General features: G+C 64.0%; 2 protein-coding genes across 2 annotated transcripts; one reads left to right on the top strand and one right to left on the bottom strand.

Annotated features, from left to right (window-relative positions):
- On the top strand, nt 1-6,015 carry PKP3 (plakophilin 3). The gene is made up of 13 exons (XM_041402237.1): nt 1-220; nt 1,194-1,270; nt 1,386-2,092; nt 2,471-2,594; nt 2,777-2,981; nt 3,180-3,354; nt 3,503-3,620; nt 3,860-4,027; nt 4,366-4,551; nt 4,696-4,849; nt 5,054-5,246; nt 5,637-5,724; nt 5,980-6,015. Exons 1-13 carry the CDS (start codon nt 1-3, stop codon nt 6,013-6,015), a joined length of 2,451 nt encoding a protein of 816 aa, XP_041258171.1.
- Nucleotides 6,016-7,954: 1,939 nt separating this feature from the next.
- Nucleotides 7,955-11,018, bottom strand: SIGIRR (single Ig and TIR domain containing). Its single transcript, XM_041402234.1, has 9 exons — nt 10,764-11,018; nt 10,253-10,569; nt 10,031-10,161; nt 9,728-9,868; nt 9,490-9,633; nt 9,316-9,418; nt 9,086-9,236; nt 8,299-8,485; nt 7,955-8,157 (listed from the first exon to the last, which is right to left on the bottom strand). The coding sequence occupies exons 1-9, from the start codon at nt 11,016-11,018 to the stop codon at nt 7,955-7,957; spliced, it is 1,632 nt and encodes a 543-aa protein (XP_041258168.1).
- Between the last annotated feature and the right edge of the window lie 3,438 nt (nt 11,019-14,456).

Consider the following 14,456-nt stretch of genomic DNA (forward strand, 5'->3'; position numbering starts at 1 on the left):
ATGCAGGAGACTAACGCCTTCCTGCTGTCGGCCCTGCAGCCCGAGGCCGGCGTCTGCTCCCTGGCCTTGCCCTCGGACCGGCAGCTGGACGAGCGTGGCCGGGAGGCGGCCGAGGCCCAGCGGCTGCGCAGCGCCCGTGTCCAGGAGCAGGTCCGCATCCGCATGATGCTGCGGGGGCAAGCGCCCGCCCGCCCCGAGGACCTCCCCGACGGCACCAGAGGTGGGAGACCCTCCGGGAGCCCCTGGGAACACGCGGTGGGACGGGGGGTGGGAGCCCCTCGGCCGGAACTGGGCTCTGGGTGCAGCTTGTCTGCGGGTTGGGGGGTGCCCCCCACCCCGACCGAGTCCCCCCAGTGCCCCCGAGCATCCCAAGTGCTGGGACCAGGGGTAGCTCAGCCCCAGCGTGGGCTTGTTTTACCCCACTCGGGGTCCTGCCTTCGTTCCCCCACCTGCCCTTGGCGGGCTTTGCGCTGCTGGGGTCCCACACCCCGCATTGGGCTGGCAGGGGGGAGGATTTTCCCGCCCTGGCAGAGCCCCCCCAGCCTTGAGCGGCGGCGCTGGCCGGGCTCCAGCTCCTCCATTTAACGTCTGCGCCGGCGGCCTCCGCCCTGCCGCCCCGCCCAGCACCGCCGGGATCCCCCGAGCCCCGACCCCCGCGCTGGGGACCCCGGTGCTGGGGACAGACCCCTCTGACACCCCGAGGGCTGCCCCAGGCGTGAGTCACGCTCCTGGCACCACAGCACTGGCGGCGTCCCCGTCCCGTCCCTGTCGTGTCCCGCCGGCAGCCCTGGGGCGGTGGCAGGGCAGATGGGCAGCGTGAGGTGCCATGGGGGCACCGGGGTTCCAGGTGCCGTTCCCAGAGCGGGGAGCCGGGACTGGCTGTGGGGAACGCCTGGGCTGCCGATCCAGCTGCGGCAGGGGGGACCGGGCTGAGCCGCGGCGTCCCCGCCAAGGTGGCAATTAGTGCCCTGGCCGTCGGGGCATGAGGCAGGGTGGAGAGGCCACTTCTGCTCCCCTTGGCCAGCGGGCAGGTGAAGGCGGCCCCCTCCCACCCCTCTGTCCCCCCAGCTCTGCTTGCGGTGCCACGGTTCCCGCAGCAGGTCCCCCTGGGATGAGCCGGGGCGATCTTTGATCTCCAGATCCCTTCCTGCCCTGCCCATGCTTACTGTGCCTCCTCTGTGGCTGTCCTGCAGGCGGTCAGTACAGCTCGACCCTGCGCTCCTCCTTCAGCTCCCGCTCCCAGAGCAATGGGGTGGACCCCAAGGCCTCGGTACGTACCGGGGCTCTGTCCCCTGCCCACCGCCTCGGCTGTGCTGAGGAGAGCTCCGGGCTCCCCTGGTGGAGGTGGAGGGATGGACTCCTAACCTTCCATTTCCTCCCTGCAGCTGTACCAGCCGCTGGCCAAGAAGGATTTCGGCACGCTGCGGGGCAGCGGCTGGTCCTCGCGCTCGGCCGTGGACCTCACCCCGCACAAGCGCATGGCCACCATCAGCAACGGGGGCCCGGCCAAGGGCCGCCCGTACGTGGCCGGCTACGCGGCCTCGCAGGCGGCCGCCGCCTCGCCGCGGCCCAGCTCCTTCCACGAGCGCAACTTCCGCAGCCGGCAGAACCTGGACACGCTGTCGCTGCGCTCCCTGCGCCTGGCCGACGGGCCCCTCCCGCTCGCCGACGACCGCTACAGCGTCCTGTCGGAGCAGCTGGACGCGCCGGGGCACCGGCAGCTCTACAAGAGCCAGGCCGCCGGCGGCTTCGGCCGCTCCTTCGCCTTCGAGCGGCAGCTGAGCGCCGGCACGGCCGCCAAGGCCGGCTGCGACTGGCTGGACGGCGCCGAGGGGCCGCCGAGCCGCACCATCCGCGCTCCCGCCATGCGCACGCTGCAGCGCTTCCAGAGCAACAACCGCTCGCGGCTGAGCGCCGGCTCCTTCGGCACGATGCCGGCGGGAGGCGGCGGCGCCTTCCTGGGGCTGGGGGAGCACAGCTCCCGCGCCCCCTCCGTGCGCAGCCTGGCCGAGTCCGGCCATCACCTCGCGGAGCCGCGCGCCATGGAGATGTACAACGGGCACGGCACGCTGCTCGGACACCACGCCGGCGGGTGAGGGCCGGGGCTGCTCCGGGGTGTCTTGGTCCTTGTCCCCACTGTGCGAAGAGCATGTCGCATGACGAGCCCCTCCAGCTCCCACTGGGCACAAGGGATGTTGGGAAGAGGGGTGGGATGGTGGGCGCAGCTTGGACCACAGCACAGGCTGATCTCCAAGCGTGTCCTGCTCCTGCCCCTGGCTCCTCCATGGACACATCCTGAGACATGGCAGGAGGATAATGCTTATCCCACTGGGAATGGAGTCCCATAACCAGAGCGCAGAGGGAAGGAGATGGGTTGGTGGGACTCCTTGGAGATGGGGGACATGGTGGGGCGCAGAGGTGGAGGATCCTGTGGGATGCTCTGCTGGGACTCACCTGGCTGTAATTCCAGGTTTGACGACATTGACCTGCCCTCGGCAGTGAAGTACCTGATTGCCAGCGACCCCAACCTGCAGGTGCTGGGCGCTGCCTACCTGCAGCACAAGTGCTACAGCGACAGCAGCGCCAAGAAGCAGGTGAGCCCCCGGAAGGGTGGGAGCAGGGGGTTTCCCAGCGGGAGCAGGGGGTTTCCCAGTGGGAGCAGGGGTTTCCCAGCGGGAGCAGGGGTTTCCCAGCCACTCTGACACCGCAGGCAGGTGCAGGGGCCTGAGGGAGCCCTGGGAGCGCAACATGTCTGACCCCCCGGGCCGTCCCCCAGGCCCGCAGCCTGCAGGCCATGCCCAAGCTGGTGAAGCTGTTCAACAGCCCGAACCAGGAGGTGCAGCGCCACGCCACCGGCGCCATGCGCAACCTCATCTACGACAACGCCGAGAACAAGCTGGCACTGGTGGAGGAGAACGGCATCTACGAGCTGATGCGCACCCTGCGGGAGCCCGACGACGAGCTCCGCAAGAACGTCACAGGTTGGGGACAGTGGTGGGGTGGGCAGGGGTGGCCTCTCCTCCCCCTTCCAGGGGTGGCCTCTACTCCCCCTCATGTGAGTGGAGCTCCACGGGGATGATCCCTTTGCTTGGTTGTCACCAGCATGAGCCCCCCGGGGAAGGGAGTTGGGGTGGATGTGCTCTCCAGCCATTCCGTACTGAGGGTCCCCCTCTGTGCAGGGATCCTGTGGAATCTGTCCTCCAGCGACAACCTGAAGGATCGCCTGGCCCGGGACACACTGGAGCAGCTCACAGACCTGGTCCTGGTCCCTCTTTCTGGGCTGGGGGCTTCGGGTGTCATCCAGCAGAACCCCTCAGAGGCAGAGATCTTTTACAACTCCACGGGCTTCCTCAGGTATCTCCTCCAGGTCCTCCCACTGGGAGCAAAGTTTTGGAGGGAGGAAGAGACAGGAGCGCTGTCTGCAGGGCTCTTTTTTGGGCTCAGGTAGGGATGGCTGTGGGCGATCCCCTTCTCTCCATGACAGAACCCCGTTCTCATGCAGGAACCTGAGCTCTGCCAGCCAGCAGACCCGGCAGAAGATGCGTGAGTGCCACGGGCTGGTGGACTCCATGATCCACTATGTGAACAGCTCCCTGGAGGTGGGGAAGTCGGAGGACAAGGTGAGCCTCCGAGCTGGTCCTACAGGGGCTAGAGGAGCTGAGGTGCTGCTCCCCCACCCTGTTGTGCAAAGGCACATCTTGATGTGGTGCTGGGAGAACCAGACCAGCTCCACGGAGTCCACCAGCTGGGCTCACTGGGCACACCCAGTGTCATGACTCTGCTATAGAGCCCCTGTGCCAGCTGGACACACCCTGCAGGTGGCTCAGGGATGACTCCCTTGTGTCCCTGTGCCCCCCAGAGTGTGGAGAACGCTGTGTGTGTCCTGCGCAACCTCTCCTACCGCTTGTACGACGAGATGCCCCCGTCCTCGCTGCAGCGCCTCGAGGGCCACCGGAGGAACGCCGGCGGCACGGTGACAGGGGAGCTGGTGGGCTGCTTCAGCCCCCAGAGCAAGAAAGCCCGGGAGGTCAGTGGGGGCACAGCACATCCTGGCCATGTCACCGGGGTGGGGCTGGCACTGGGAAGCGCTGGCAGCAGAGGTGATGCCAGGGCGGAGGTGGACGCTGGCCTTAGCTGGTGGGTGGGACACGCGGGTGAGCTCAGCGGAGGGTGAATCAGGTGTTTGGGGTGAATCAGGTGCTGAACCCCCGCTTTTCCACGCCATGGGGCATGGTGTAGCCAGGGTGACCTGCCAGCTCCCTGCTCAGCAGTTCAGGCCAGGCAGGTGTGGGAAAGGCCATGCTGGCAGTGAGGGACACTGAGGAGGGGACATCCCCGGAGTCTAACCATGCCCCTGTCCCTCAGCACTACCTGAACGCGGACATCGTCACCTTCACGGAGGTCTCCAAGGACCCCAAGGGCATGGAGTGGCTCTGGAACCCGCAGATCGTGGGCATCTACAACCGGCTGCTGCAGCGCTGCGAGCTCAACAAGCACACGACGGAGGCGGCCTCGGGAGCCCTGCAGAACATCACGGCCGGGGACCGCAGGGTGAGGCCCGGGGAACGCCGGGGCTCCCACCACAGCCGTGCTGGGAGGGGGGCACCTGGGCAGGGTTCACCCCAGCCTGCTCCCAGTGAGTGGGAGGAGGAGCAGGGAGCTGGCGGAGTCTCCAAGGGGATGTTTGCCTTGCAGTGGGCGGGTGTGCTGAGCCGGCTGGCGCTGGAGCAGGAGCGCATCCTGAATCCCGTGCTGGACCGTGTCCGCACTGCCGACCACCACCAGCTGCGCTCCCTCACCGGCCTCATCCGCAACCTGTCCCGCCACGCCCGCAACAAGGACGAGATGTGTGAGTGCCGGGGGTCGACCAGGGCTGGGGGGTGCTTCCCAACCTTTGCCTTTTCCTTCCATTTTCTCCAGCCACATCCCAACCCCATCCTGCCTGCTGCATCCCTGCATGCTGAGCCGGTGGGCTGCTCCATCCCCTGTTCCCGGACATGTCTCTGTGCCCTCCGGCTGTGGCCACCAGCCCTGATGTGCCCTTTGCCCACAGCCACCAAGGTGGTCAGCCACCTGATCGAGAAGCTGCCGGGGAGTGTCGGGGACAAGGCCCCGCCCGCCGACGTCATCGTGAACATCATCGCCGTGCTCAACAACCTGGTGGTGGAGAGCCCCATGGCCGCCCGCGACATCGTCTACTTCGACGGCCTCAGGAAGCTCTTCTTCATCAAGAAGCGACGGGACAGGTGGGAGCTGCGTGTCCCAGCTCACAGCCGGGCTCCTGTCCTGTTCTCCTCTCCCTCCCTGCTCCAGCACCCTGGAAGAGGGTCACAAGTTTCCCTTCCCAAATCTTGGTGTTGGGAGTCCCCAGACTAGCTCAGAGTGGCCTCGTGGCCACTTGCCAGCCCTTTGTCACCTCCTAAGGACACCCCACTATCACCATAGCTGCTTTTTCCCATCAGGGAACCTCTCCCTGCTCCTGCCTGTTATTGTGGGATCCAGCCATTCACCTCCTGCCTCTCCCCACCCTCAGCAAGCCCCCTCCAGACCCCTCTGGAGTGGTCTCCTTGGGCTGATGGGCACTGTCCCATGCTCAGTGGTCCCCAGAACCTCATTGCATCCTGTCCCTTTCCCAGCTCAGACAATGAGAAGTCCTCCCGAGCCGCCGCCAGCCTCCTGGGAAACATGTGGCAGTACACCAAGCTCCACCGGGACTTCAAGATGGTATGTACCCATTCCAGAGCCTCCCACAGCCACTAGGAGGGTCCCTAGGGAATCAAGGCCAGGGGATTCATTCTAGAGAGCCACACCACCCAAATGCTTCCCAGGATATGGTGGGGTCCCTCTCCACGCCTGCTTTTCCTCAGGTGTGGGGACATCCCACAGCGTTGTCCCTGTGTGGGTGGGGTGGGGACAGTATGGCCCATCAGTGCCGGGGCAGAGGGGCTCCATGGGCCTGATGGGGCTGTCTCCTTGCAGAAGGGGTACCGGAAGGAGGACTTCCTCAGCCTGTGAGGACACCCTGGGAGCTGGAATGCCTCGCTGGGATGCTCCGTGCTGCCAGCCATGCCGTGGGGAGGCTGCTCGCCGCCAGACCCCCACTCTGTAGCCTAATCCCTACATCCCATGTGCCTCCCCCCTCTGCCGGGTCCCCTTCCCTGTCTGGGGGACACTTGTCCTCCCTCCTGCCCGGCCTTACACCCAGCAGCTGCTTTTGGCTCTGCTGTGGGGCCCCACTGGGACCCCAGTTAGTGGGGGCCCGCCCCATGGCACCCCTTGGGGGCCCTCCCTGTGCTCAGGCAGCTGTCTGCAAAACTTGGCTTGTCCTGGCCTGACAGGGGGGCAGGAGCTGTAGGGATTTGGGAAGGCTCCTGTAGAGCAATTCTGGGGTAGGGGGGCTTCTGGGGGTGCTTCATCCCAGCTCCCTGAGCTGCGGGGCCGGGGATGTCTGTGCTCTGTGCCAGCGTGGGATGTGCAGCGGGTTACACTTTTGTTCTGCCCTGGCTGGGTGGGGATGGAGCTTTGCATGGCTTGGGGGCTTGGAGGGCTCTGAGGTGGCTTCCCACAGTTTACGGGGTGGCACAGCGGCTGCAGGGAGCCGGGAAGTGACGCTGTGACAGCGCTGCATTCCCCCTTTGCTGTGGAGGGTGGGCAGGGGGGCTGCCTGATGGGGCTCTGTGCCCTCCCTGCAGGAAGCCTGGGAGGGCCTCAGGGCTCCATGTGCCACCCTGTGGGGACTGTCCCAGTGTGGCAGAGCTGCTGCTGTCGTTCCTCACCAGCTGCTGCCAGGGCTGGGCCCTGCTGGCGCAGCAGGATCCGGGCAGGGCCGTCCGGGTCGTGTTTGCTGAGCAGTGTCACCCGTGGGTGGGGAGGTGCCCCCGGTGTCCCCGGCGCTGGGTGCAGATGGGTCCAAAGCTCTCTGTGCCACACTGGTGGCCGGGAGGGGACGCACGGGTGCGCTGGGGGTGGCTTTGGGCTGCCGGTGGATTTGGGGCTGGGGGAGCCCCCATGCTTGGGGGGCACAGGGCACCCGGGGGGGGACAGTGTAGAGTAGAGGGGTGGGAGGATGGGGGGAGCGGGCAGAGGGGCTGGAGCAGCCCCCACGGTGAGTGACGCCGGTGCGGTCCAGGCGCGGGGTCACGGGGTGTTTGGCTCTGATGCTCTCTGGGGAGGATGGGGGGAGCGGGCAGAGGGGCTGGAGCAGCCCCCACGGTGAGTGACGCCGGTGCGGTCCAGGCGCGGGGTCACGGGGTGTTTGGCTCTGATGCTCTCTGTGTACAACCCCCCCCGCCCTGTGTACCCCTGAAGTAAAAGCCTTGAGTGATGCTCACCTGCACCTGTGTTTCGATGGCACCTGGGAGGGGGGGACAGTGTCCTGGTGACACCAGTGCCATGGGGACACCAGCACAGGGTGAGCTCACCCCGCAGTGCCATGCCATGCTCTGTGCCTGGCTTGGCTCAGAGTTAGTGTGACAGGGACACTGGTGTGGGAAGGACAGATCAGAGCACTGCCTGTGGTGGAGAGACTCCCCCCCCATGTCACCTGTGTCCCCATCATGGACAGATGCAGTGGGTGCAGCAGCCTTTTATTGTCACGGGGCTTTCCATATGGGACAAAGGCGCTGCCACCGCTCCTGTCGGGCACTCCCTGGGGCTGGGGCACGCTGTTCCTCGGAGAGCATCACCCATCCCAGCAATTGTCCATCATGCAGGAAGAACGTACCTGCCACCCACGGCAAGGGACACAGCCCAGCCACCTGGGTGGCACCCAGGGGTGGCACTGAGGTATTACGGGCACGGTGCTCCTGGTGAGGGTTTTCCAGTTCTCCACTTTGGAGCCAGCTCCTGCTTTCCCAGCACGGCCATGGCTCTGATCCCATCATAACTCCTGGGCTCCTCGGCCCTGACCTGGTCCGTGTGTCCCCACAGGGCTGGGGGACACCTGTGGCCCTGCTCAGATGTCATCCTCTGTCACCAGGCAGTAGAAGTCCGTGCGGGCGCCGTAGTTGCGCGACCCCAGATCCGAGACGTCGAGCTCGGAGCGCTGCCCGTCCCGCAGCTGCGCGTCCTCCATCCCGCTGGATGCCGGAGCCCCGGGAGCGCTGCGCCCACCGAGGCGGGGTGGCGGGGGGCTTCCGAAGACGCGCCCTCGGAGGCCTGGCAGGAGCAGGGGGATGGGTTTAGGTGGAGGGGGAAGGGGGCTGGACCCACCCCGCCGCCACAGGAGCGGGAGGCAAAGCCCAGGAGTGAACTCCAGTGCGCATCTGTCCCCTCGGGAGAAGCAGCAGGGACACGGACCTGTGCCGAGGTCCCCGTCCGGGTCCAGGTCTCCCGCGCCGTCCAGGTAGCTGCTGTGCAGGATCAGCATGGGGTCCTTGTCCTCCTGCAGCTGGGTCTGCGGGTCCCCCACGCTCCTTCCCCCCGGGAAGGACACCTTGCGCGGCAGGGCCAGGCACAGCTCCTTCCAGAAGTCCGACGATGGGGTCTGCAGGGGTCCCGAGGGGATGAGCCGGGCCGGGACCACCGGAGCGCGGCCCCGCAGGGTTCCACGGGCTCGGCTCGCTCTCCCCGGTGCTGGGAGCTCGGCCAAGGTGAGGCTGTGCTCCGGCGTGGCACCGTGCCCGCGCGCCGGCGGAAAAACCGGCCCGACCTGCTGGAACGCTCCCCAGGGCTCCGGCTCCCAGCCTGGCCCCGAAATGGCCGGAGTGGCCCTGGGCCAAAACTCCGCTCGGGGAGCTGAGGCTGGGGAGGCCCTGCAGTGTCACGGGGTCCTCCTGACCGTGCAGGTTTGGGGGGTGAGCTCCCAGATCCGGGGCCCTTCTGGTTGGGTTTTTAAATGTCCTCCAAAAGGCGAGTGCCCCAGCCTGCTCTTTAGCACTGGAGCCCCGGGCACAGCCCCAGAGGGCAGCAGGGAGGCTGACCCAAAATGGGGAGCTGGGGATGGAAGGGGGTGCTGGTGGGATGGGTCCTGCTCTGCTCTCACCATGGGGCAGCCCCAAAGGGCAGCAGGAGGGCGGCTGGCACTGTGGGGTGCTGCGGAGGGAAAGGGGGCTCAGGGGGGGTCAGGATCCCGCTCGGCACTCACCATGGAGCCGGCTCTCCACACCAGCAGGGTCACTGTGCTTCGGTGCTGCTTCAGCAGGGTGATGGCGGGGTGGGTGATCTCCCGGTACTGGCTCTCGAAGACGATGAAGATGGGTTTCCTGGAAAGCTCCAGCAGCCTCCAGAGCCCTTCCCTGCGAGACAAGTGGGTGACAGGAGGGTGAGGGACCCCGCAGCCCCTCTCCTCTCCTGTGGGAGCTGCTCTGCTCCTACCTGAAGCTGCTGTTGCACCACTCCTGCTCCAGGTACGCGACGGAGAGCACCACGATGAGGCGCCGGCACCGGCTGACGTTCATGATGAGGTCAGCTGATGGCTCTGTGGGCAAAAAGGGTGTCAAGCCGCCAGGTCCCTGTGTCACCCCCTGCCCAGCCCTGCCTGGTGCCTACCTGAGTTGGGCAGGATGTTCTGCTCGTCCAGGAAGAGCTTGTAGCCGTGGCGGTTTTCCAGCTGCGGCTTCACGATGAAGTGGATGAACTTCCGGTCATCGGGGGCAGTGGCGTGGGAGACGTAGGCATCGTAGAGCTTCCCATCTGGGGAGATCCATGGAGCAGGGATAACGTGGGAAGGGCTGTGTGAGCCCCCAGACTAGCAGAGTGAGCGTGAGTGGGAACACCTTTGGCTCACCGTTGATCTCCAGCTCTCCGTAGCGGTCCCGGTACCAGAGGAGCGCGTTCAGGCGGCACTGGACATAGAGCACAGCCAGGAGCACCAGGAGCACCAGGACCAGGAGGGCTGCCAGCACCGCCGGCACGTGCCCCACCACCTCTGCCAGGACAGGAAGGGCACGGTGAGCAGCATACCTGGGTTTGGTGCAGGTCTGCACCCCGATGTGGGAGAAGCAGCAGGGTCCCTATCACTCTCCTCAATCCCCCTGTGCACCTGAGCTCTCTGTGGGATGCCCCCTCCCTGTCACCAGCAGGTCCCTACCGGCTCGCCGCAGGGTGAAGGTGGCTGTGGCATTGCTGATCCAGCAGGCAAACACCCCAAAATCAGCATCCTGGGTGAGGTTGAGCTGCAGGACGCTGGCCAGGAGCTGCTCCGAGGAGTTTTGGCCAGACCTGACAGGACATGGGGGATGCTGTGGGTCAGGCCGTGTGGTGACACCCCCCAAAAGCAGATAGATGGATGTCCCCGGGGCAGGCTCCTTACCAGACAGTGTCCTGGCTGCTCCCACTGCCCAGCCACTGCCCATCCTTGCTCCAGGTGGGAATGGGCTGGCAGTGCTCGGTGCCCGCCCAGCGCACGGTGCAGTTCAGCTCGACCTGGCTCCCCAGCACCAGGTCCAGCGTCTCGTTGGCAGCCGGCACCAGGAATTCGGGGGGCACGCTGCAAAGGTCTGGGGGCACAGAGGGGAGGGGGTTTGGATGGGAAAGCTGATCCAGCTCCCCCCAGGGCACGTGACTGCTGTAGCCATCCCGGACAAACAAGCTTTGCCTTGGGGGTCTGGCAGCGAGTGGTGTTCGTGGCTGTTTAGCAACATGCTGAGCCGGTTTGGGGGGCTGGGAAGGACCCTCGGCACCATAAGAGGTGACACCAGAGCAGGACCCCCAGCTGAGCTTGCACAGGGATCCTTCCCAGCTGAGAACAGGGGAGAAGTGGGATTTTGCCTACCTGCCATGGCGTGCTCAGGTGACAGGCGCGGGCGCTGCCAGCATCTCACGCGGCGTCTTCCGGGGGGGACAAAGTCCGCCTGCCTCTGCCACAGGGCGGGCTGGGCCTGGACACAGCGGGAGTAGCTCCGTGAGTGCTGGCACAGGGAGGGCCCGGCCACCCCCTTCGGCCCCCGCAGCGATTCCGACTGGGGGCGGTGGGTGCTGCTCTGCGGTAAAGCCAAAGCCACGTCCCACCCCCAGCCTGGTGGCCACTGTGTCACCTGCCCTCCCTGCACTGACTCCTGGCTTTCCCAACCGTGCATTTATGCGTGGGAGGTGATTAATGACCAGCTGGGGGTTGCAGGATTTCAAAAATATGGCTTCAGCCCAAATCCAAAATCAAGGCAGGGAACTGAGCTCAGCCATGGGAAACCCCAGCTTTGGGGGTCTCGGTGGTGCCTCCTTCACCTGCCAACCCCCTGCCTGGGCTGCAGAGCTGCCTCCAGCCTGACATGCCCTTGAACCTGCTAATTACCAGCGGTCTGGTTTGTTTATGGAAACGCAGCTCCCACCTGGAGAGCTCCCCGGCGGGTGCCGTGTTCCCGGCGTGTTGGGAGCCTTGGTGCGTTGCTACCCCGTGGCTTAGCCCAGGGATTGGCACAGCTGCACAGCATTCCAGGCAAGCAGGGAGCATAGGGATAGCACAGAGGGACCCCCTCAGCTGGTATCACTGCGATGGTCCCGTGGGAAGAGGTGGATACAGGGAGCAGAGCCTGGCAAGGCTGGGCTCTGTCCCCACACACCTGATGTGGGTGATGCGGGTGCTGGGGCTGAGGTGGGAGTCTCAGGGATGTCACGGTGCCTGTGTTTCCATGGTTAACTCCCAGACTGACTCTGGGAGTCAGGAGGGGTGAAAGCCTCTCCCAGGGCTCCTCTTTGCTGTGGAGTTTCAGCACTCCTGGCTGCACCCTGATTTTGTGGGGGAGCAGGGTTGGTCCCCCTGTGTTTGTTGGTGTGGAATGGGAAGGGGAGGTCTGTGGTGCTGCCTGGCTTGGAGCAGGGATGCAGGCATGGTGCTTCCCTCTGGAGCAGCCTAGTGCCAGGCGTGGGGTGAAATCAGGGATCAAGGTACGCCAGAGACGCCCAGTACGTGTTCAGCTTGACCGGCTGGAAGTGATTTATACCTAAAGGATTAACTGAGTTTCTCCATGGCTGGGGAAGGAAGAGGAAGGGGTGGAGATGAGCCAGCCCACCTGGACTTCACACGGAGAAAGGGTGGGAGACGCTCATGAGGGTGGCGTGGGGCTGTCTCTGCCTGGTGTGATGCTCCAGCTCTGCTCCTGGATGGGTCACTCCTAAGCCATTTCCTCTGATGGTCGGAATAAGGAAGCTCCAACAAGCTGCAGCCTAGCCAGGGGATGTGGGGAGGCTCCAAAAAATCCCCAGAGCCCTTTGGTCCAGGGAAGGACAGTGTTGGATGGCAGGGAGTGGGTGCTGGGGCTGCAGAGGGCCAGGGAGGGAGGAGCACCGGCCAACGGGCAGCAGCGGCTCCCATTTCCCACATCCTGGCCTGGAGACACCCCGGCTTTGAGGCAGAGCACCGTGTGGACGTTGTGGGGTGGTGAATGACGGCTGGGCACGGCATTCCCTGGAGCACAGCCATGGGGAAAGCGGGGAGGGCAGGGAGGCACCCTGGCCAGGGAGTTGTGGGGTGGGTGTGCCGAGGCAACAAGCGGGATGGAGAGCGAAGGAGAGCCAGAACGGGAATGCACAGGGAATGGGGTGAAGGTGAAACCCTGCTGACCTCATCTGGGGCGGCTTCAGCATGGAAAGAAAAGCAGAACAGAGCTGCATTTACCTTTGGAGCTTCCCCAGCCGTAGGCTTCCTGCTCCTCGCCTCCCGCTTGAGCCGACCCGACCGGCCAGATCAGTGCTTGGAATTTCTCTTTTTTTTTTTTCCCCCCCTTTCTGTTTTAATAGTTTATCTATTTCTCCTCCCAGTTCAGCCCCTGCCCTCGGCGGGCGCTCCCGCTGCCCCAATCCCCGGGCGCCAGGCCCGTGGGAAGGGCTGGCTGTCCCTCCCTCCCACTGCTCCACCTCCACCTGAACCTGCGGGGGAAGAATTCTACAACTCCGGCTTCAGGGGAGGGGAAGAGAAAAGAGAAAAGACAGCAACACACTCAGCAGGTGTCACAAGGCTTGGGGGCCAAGGAGGAGCCCCCGGTTTTCCAGGCTGGAGGAGCTCACAGAGGTGTCAGGGCGAGAAGAAACCTGCCATCAGCTGTGGGGGTCTCCTGTTTGTTTCCTTCTCCTCCCTTTCCTTCTCTCTGTGCCTTTAGAACCTTTTTGCCAGATGAAGCTGCTGCTGGAGGTGGTTGCTCCAGCTGGCACTGGCCGTGGGGAGCTGGTTCCGGCCGTGGCCACTGTGAACAGCAGATATTCCCTGTGCTAATTACCGTGGAGGGTGATTAGAGCCTCGGCACGCCCCAGGCATGGATCATGGATGTGGTCACAGCAGCAGCAGCAGCCCCTGGACAAACACCAGCCTGAGCCAGAAAAGCATTAACCAGCACGTGATTTGAGGCCAAGAAGAGAAGAGGTGCAGTGTATGTGTTTTCATATATATATATATAAATTATATTTTATAATACATAAATATATGTAGATGTATATTGGATAACTATGTATATATAAATAAACAGGCACAGGTCACAGGTAGGACTCTGAGCCTGTTCCCATGGAGAAACACCCTGACTCTGACTCCTCATTGTTTAGGATATAAGCTACCAGTGCTGTTGGCTTGTGGGAGGGAAAGGGACAGATCCCTGTTGGCATCTCTGGGGTGAATCCCCTGCTCCTGGGCCCCACAGCCACTGGCTGTCTGTGTTTGGGGCAGGAAGTATTGGAGCAGCCTTTTTTGAGGGCTGCCCACTTCTCATGGACACTGTGATCCCTCAGCTGGACAATCCAGTGTAAATCTGTTGGATTTGTGCAATGGTGAAGGGAGGCTTGGGAGCAAACCAGGAGCTGATAGATCTTTCTTGTCCATCAGGGTTATCCCTGTGGTAGGTAAATTACATGGAGGAGCAGATCTAGTTTTGGTCACAATGGTGCAAAAACGGGACAAGCCTGAAGGCTCAGCAAGTTGCTTTCCGTTCCCTATGGGGTTATTTGTGGTTTTCCATGCTCTTGGGAGCAAAGTTTTGAGGCTGAGTTAACCCTGGTGCCTTTCCCTGCAGTCCTGCTGGGGTGTGTCACCCTCAGGGCACAGCCCCCAGGACTGACACATTGGGAAGCGTCTGTGGCAGGACCCCTGTGGGACATGGGCAGTGCCAGGGTGGTGTCCTGCCAGGCTGGGGTCACTGTCTTTGGAAAAGGAGGGGGCTGCCCACAGTTCTGCTTCTGGAGTCCCCTGTCAGAGCCCCCTGAGCTGTGGCACCTGTCCAGTCCTGGGGTGTCACCCCATTCCTACTGCAGACAAACTCGTTCTGTGTGGAGTAGGTGGGCCAGCCAGTAGTGATGTCTCTAAAGGAACAGTTGGGATAACCCTATCATTTGGGATTTGCTGTGTTTTTCCCATTTCCCCCAGGTATTTCCGTTATCCTGGCATGTTTACCAGGGTGTGTTCCCACTGTGCATGGCCAAATCCTGGTGTCCCACCAGCCAGCTCCCACACAGCCCTCAGAGTGGCACTGCAGCTGCCACCTGCTGTGATTGTCCCCACTAAGACAAGGAAAGGTTTTGGGGATGATTGGGGATGG

This window comes from Onychostruthus taczanowskii, unplaced genomic scaffold, assembly GCF_017590055.1.
Source record: "Onychostruthus taczanowskii isolate IOZ18803 unplaced genomic scaffold, ASM1759005v1 scaffold195, whole genome shotgun sequence".
Taxonomy (NCBI): domain Eukaryota; kingdom Metazoa; phylum Chordata; class Aves; order Passeriformes; family Passeridae; genus Onychostruthus; species Onychostruthus taczanowskii.

Coding starts and splice junctions, on each gene's coding strand:
- PKP3 (XM_041402237.1), top strand. CDS start 1: ATGCAGGAGACTAACGCCTTCCTGCTGTCGGCCCTGCAGCCCGAGGCC. Junction 2,093..2,470: donor CTCGGACACCACGCCGGCGG/GTGAGGGCCGGG, acceptor CTGTAATTCCAG/GTTTGACGACATTGACCTGC. Junction 5,247..5,636: donor ATCAAGAAGCGACGGGACAG/GTGGGAGCTGCG, acceptor TCCCTTTCCCAG/CTCAGACAATGAGAAGTCCT.
- SIGIRR (XM_041402234.1), bottom strand. CDS start 11,018: ATGCACGGTTGGGAAAGCCAGGAGTCAGTGCAGGGAGGGCAGGTGACA. Junction 10,570..10,763: donor TCCCCCCCGGAAGACGCCGC/GTGAGATGCTGG, acceptor GTTGCTAAACAG/CCACGAACACCACTCGCTGC. Junction 9,634..9,727: donor CGGAGAGCTGGAGATCAACG/GTGAGCCAAAGG, acceptor GGATCTCCCCAG/ATGGGAAGCTCTACGATGCC.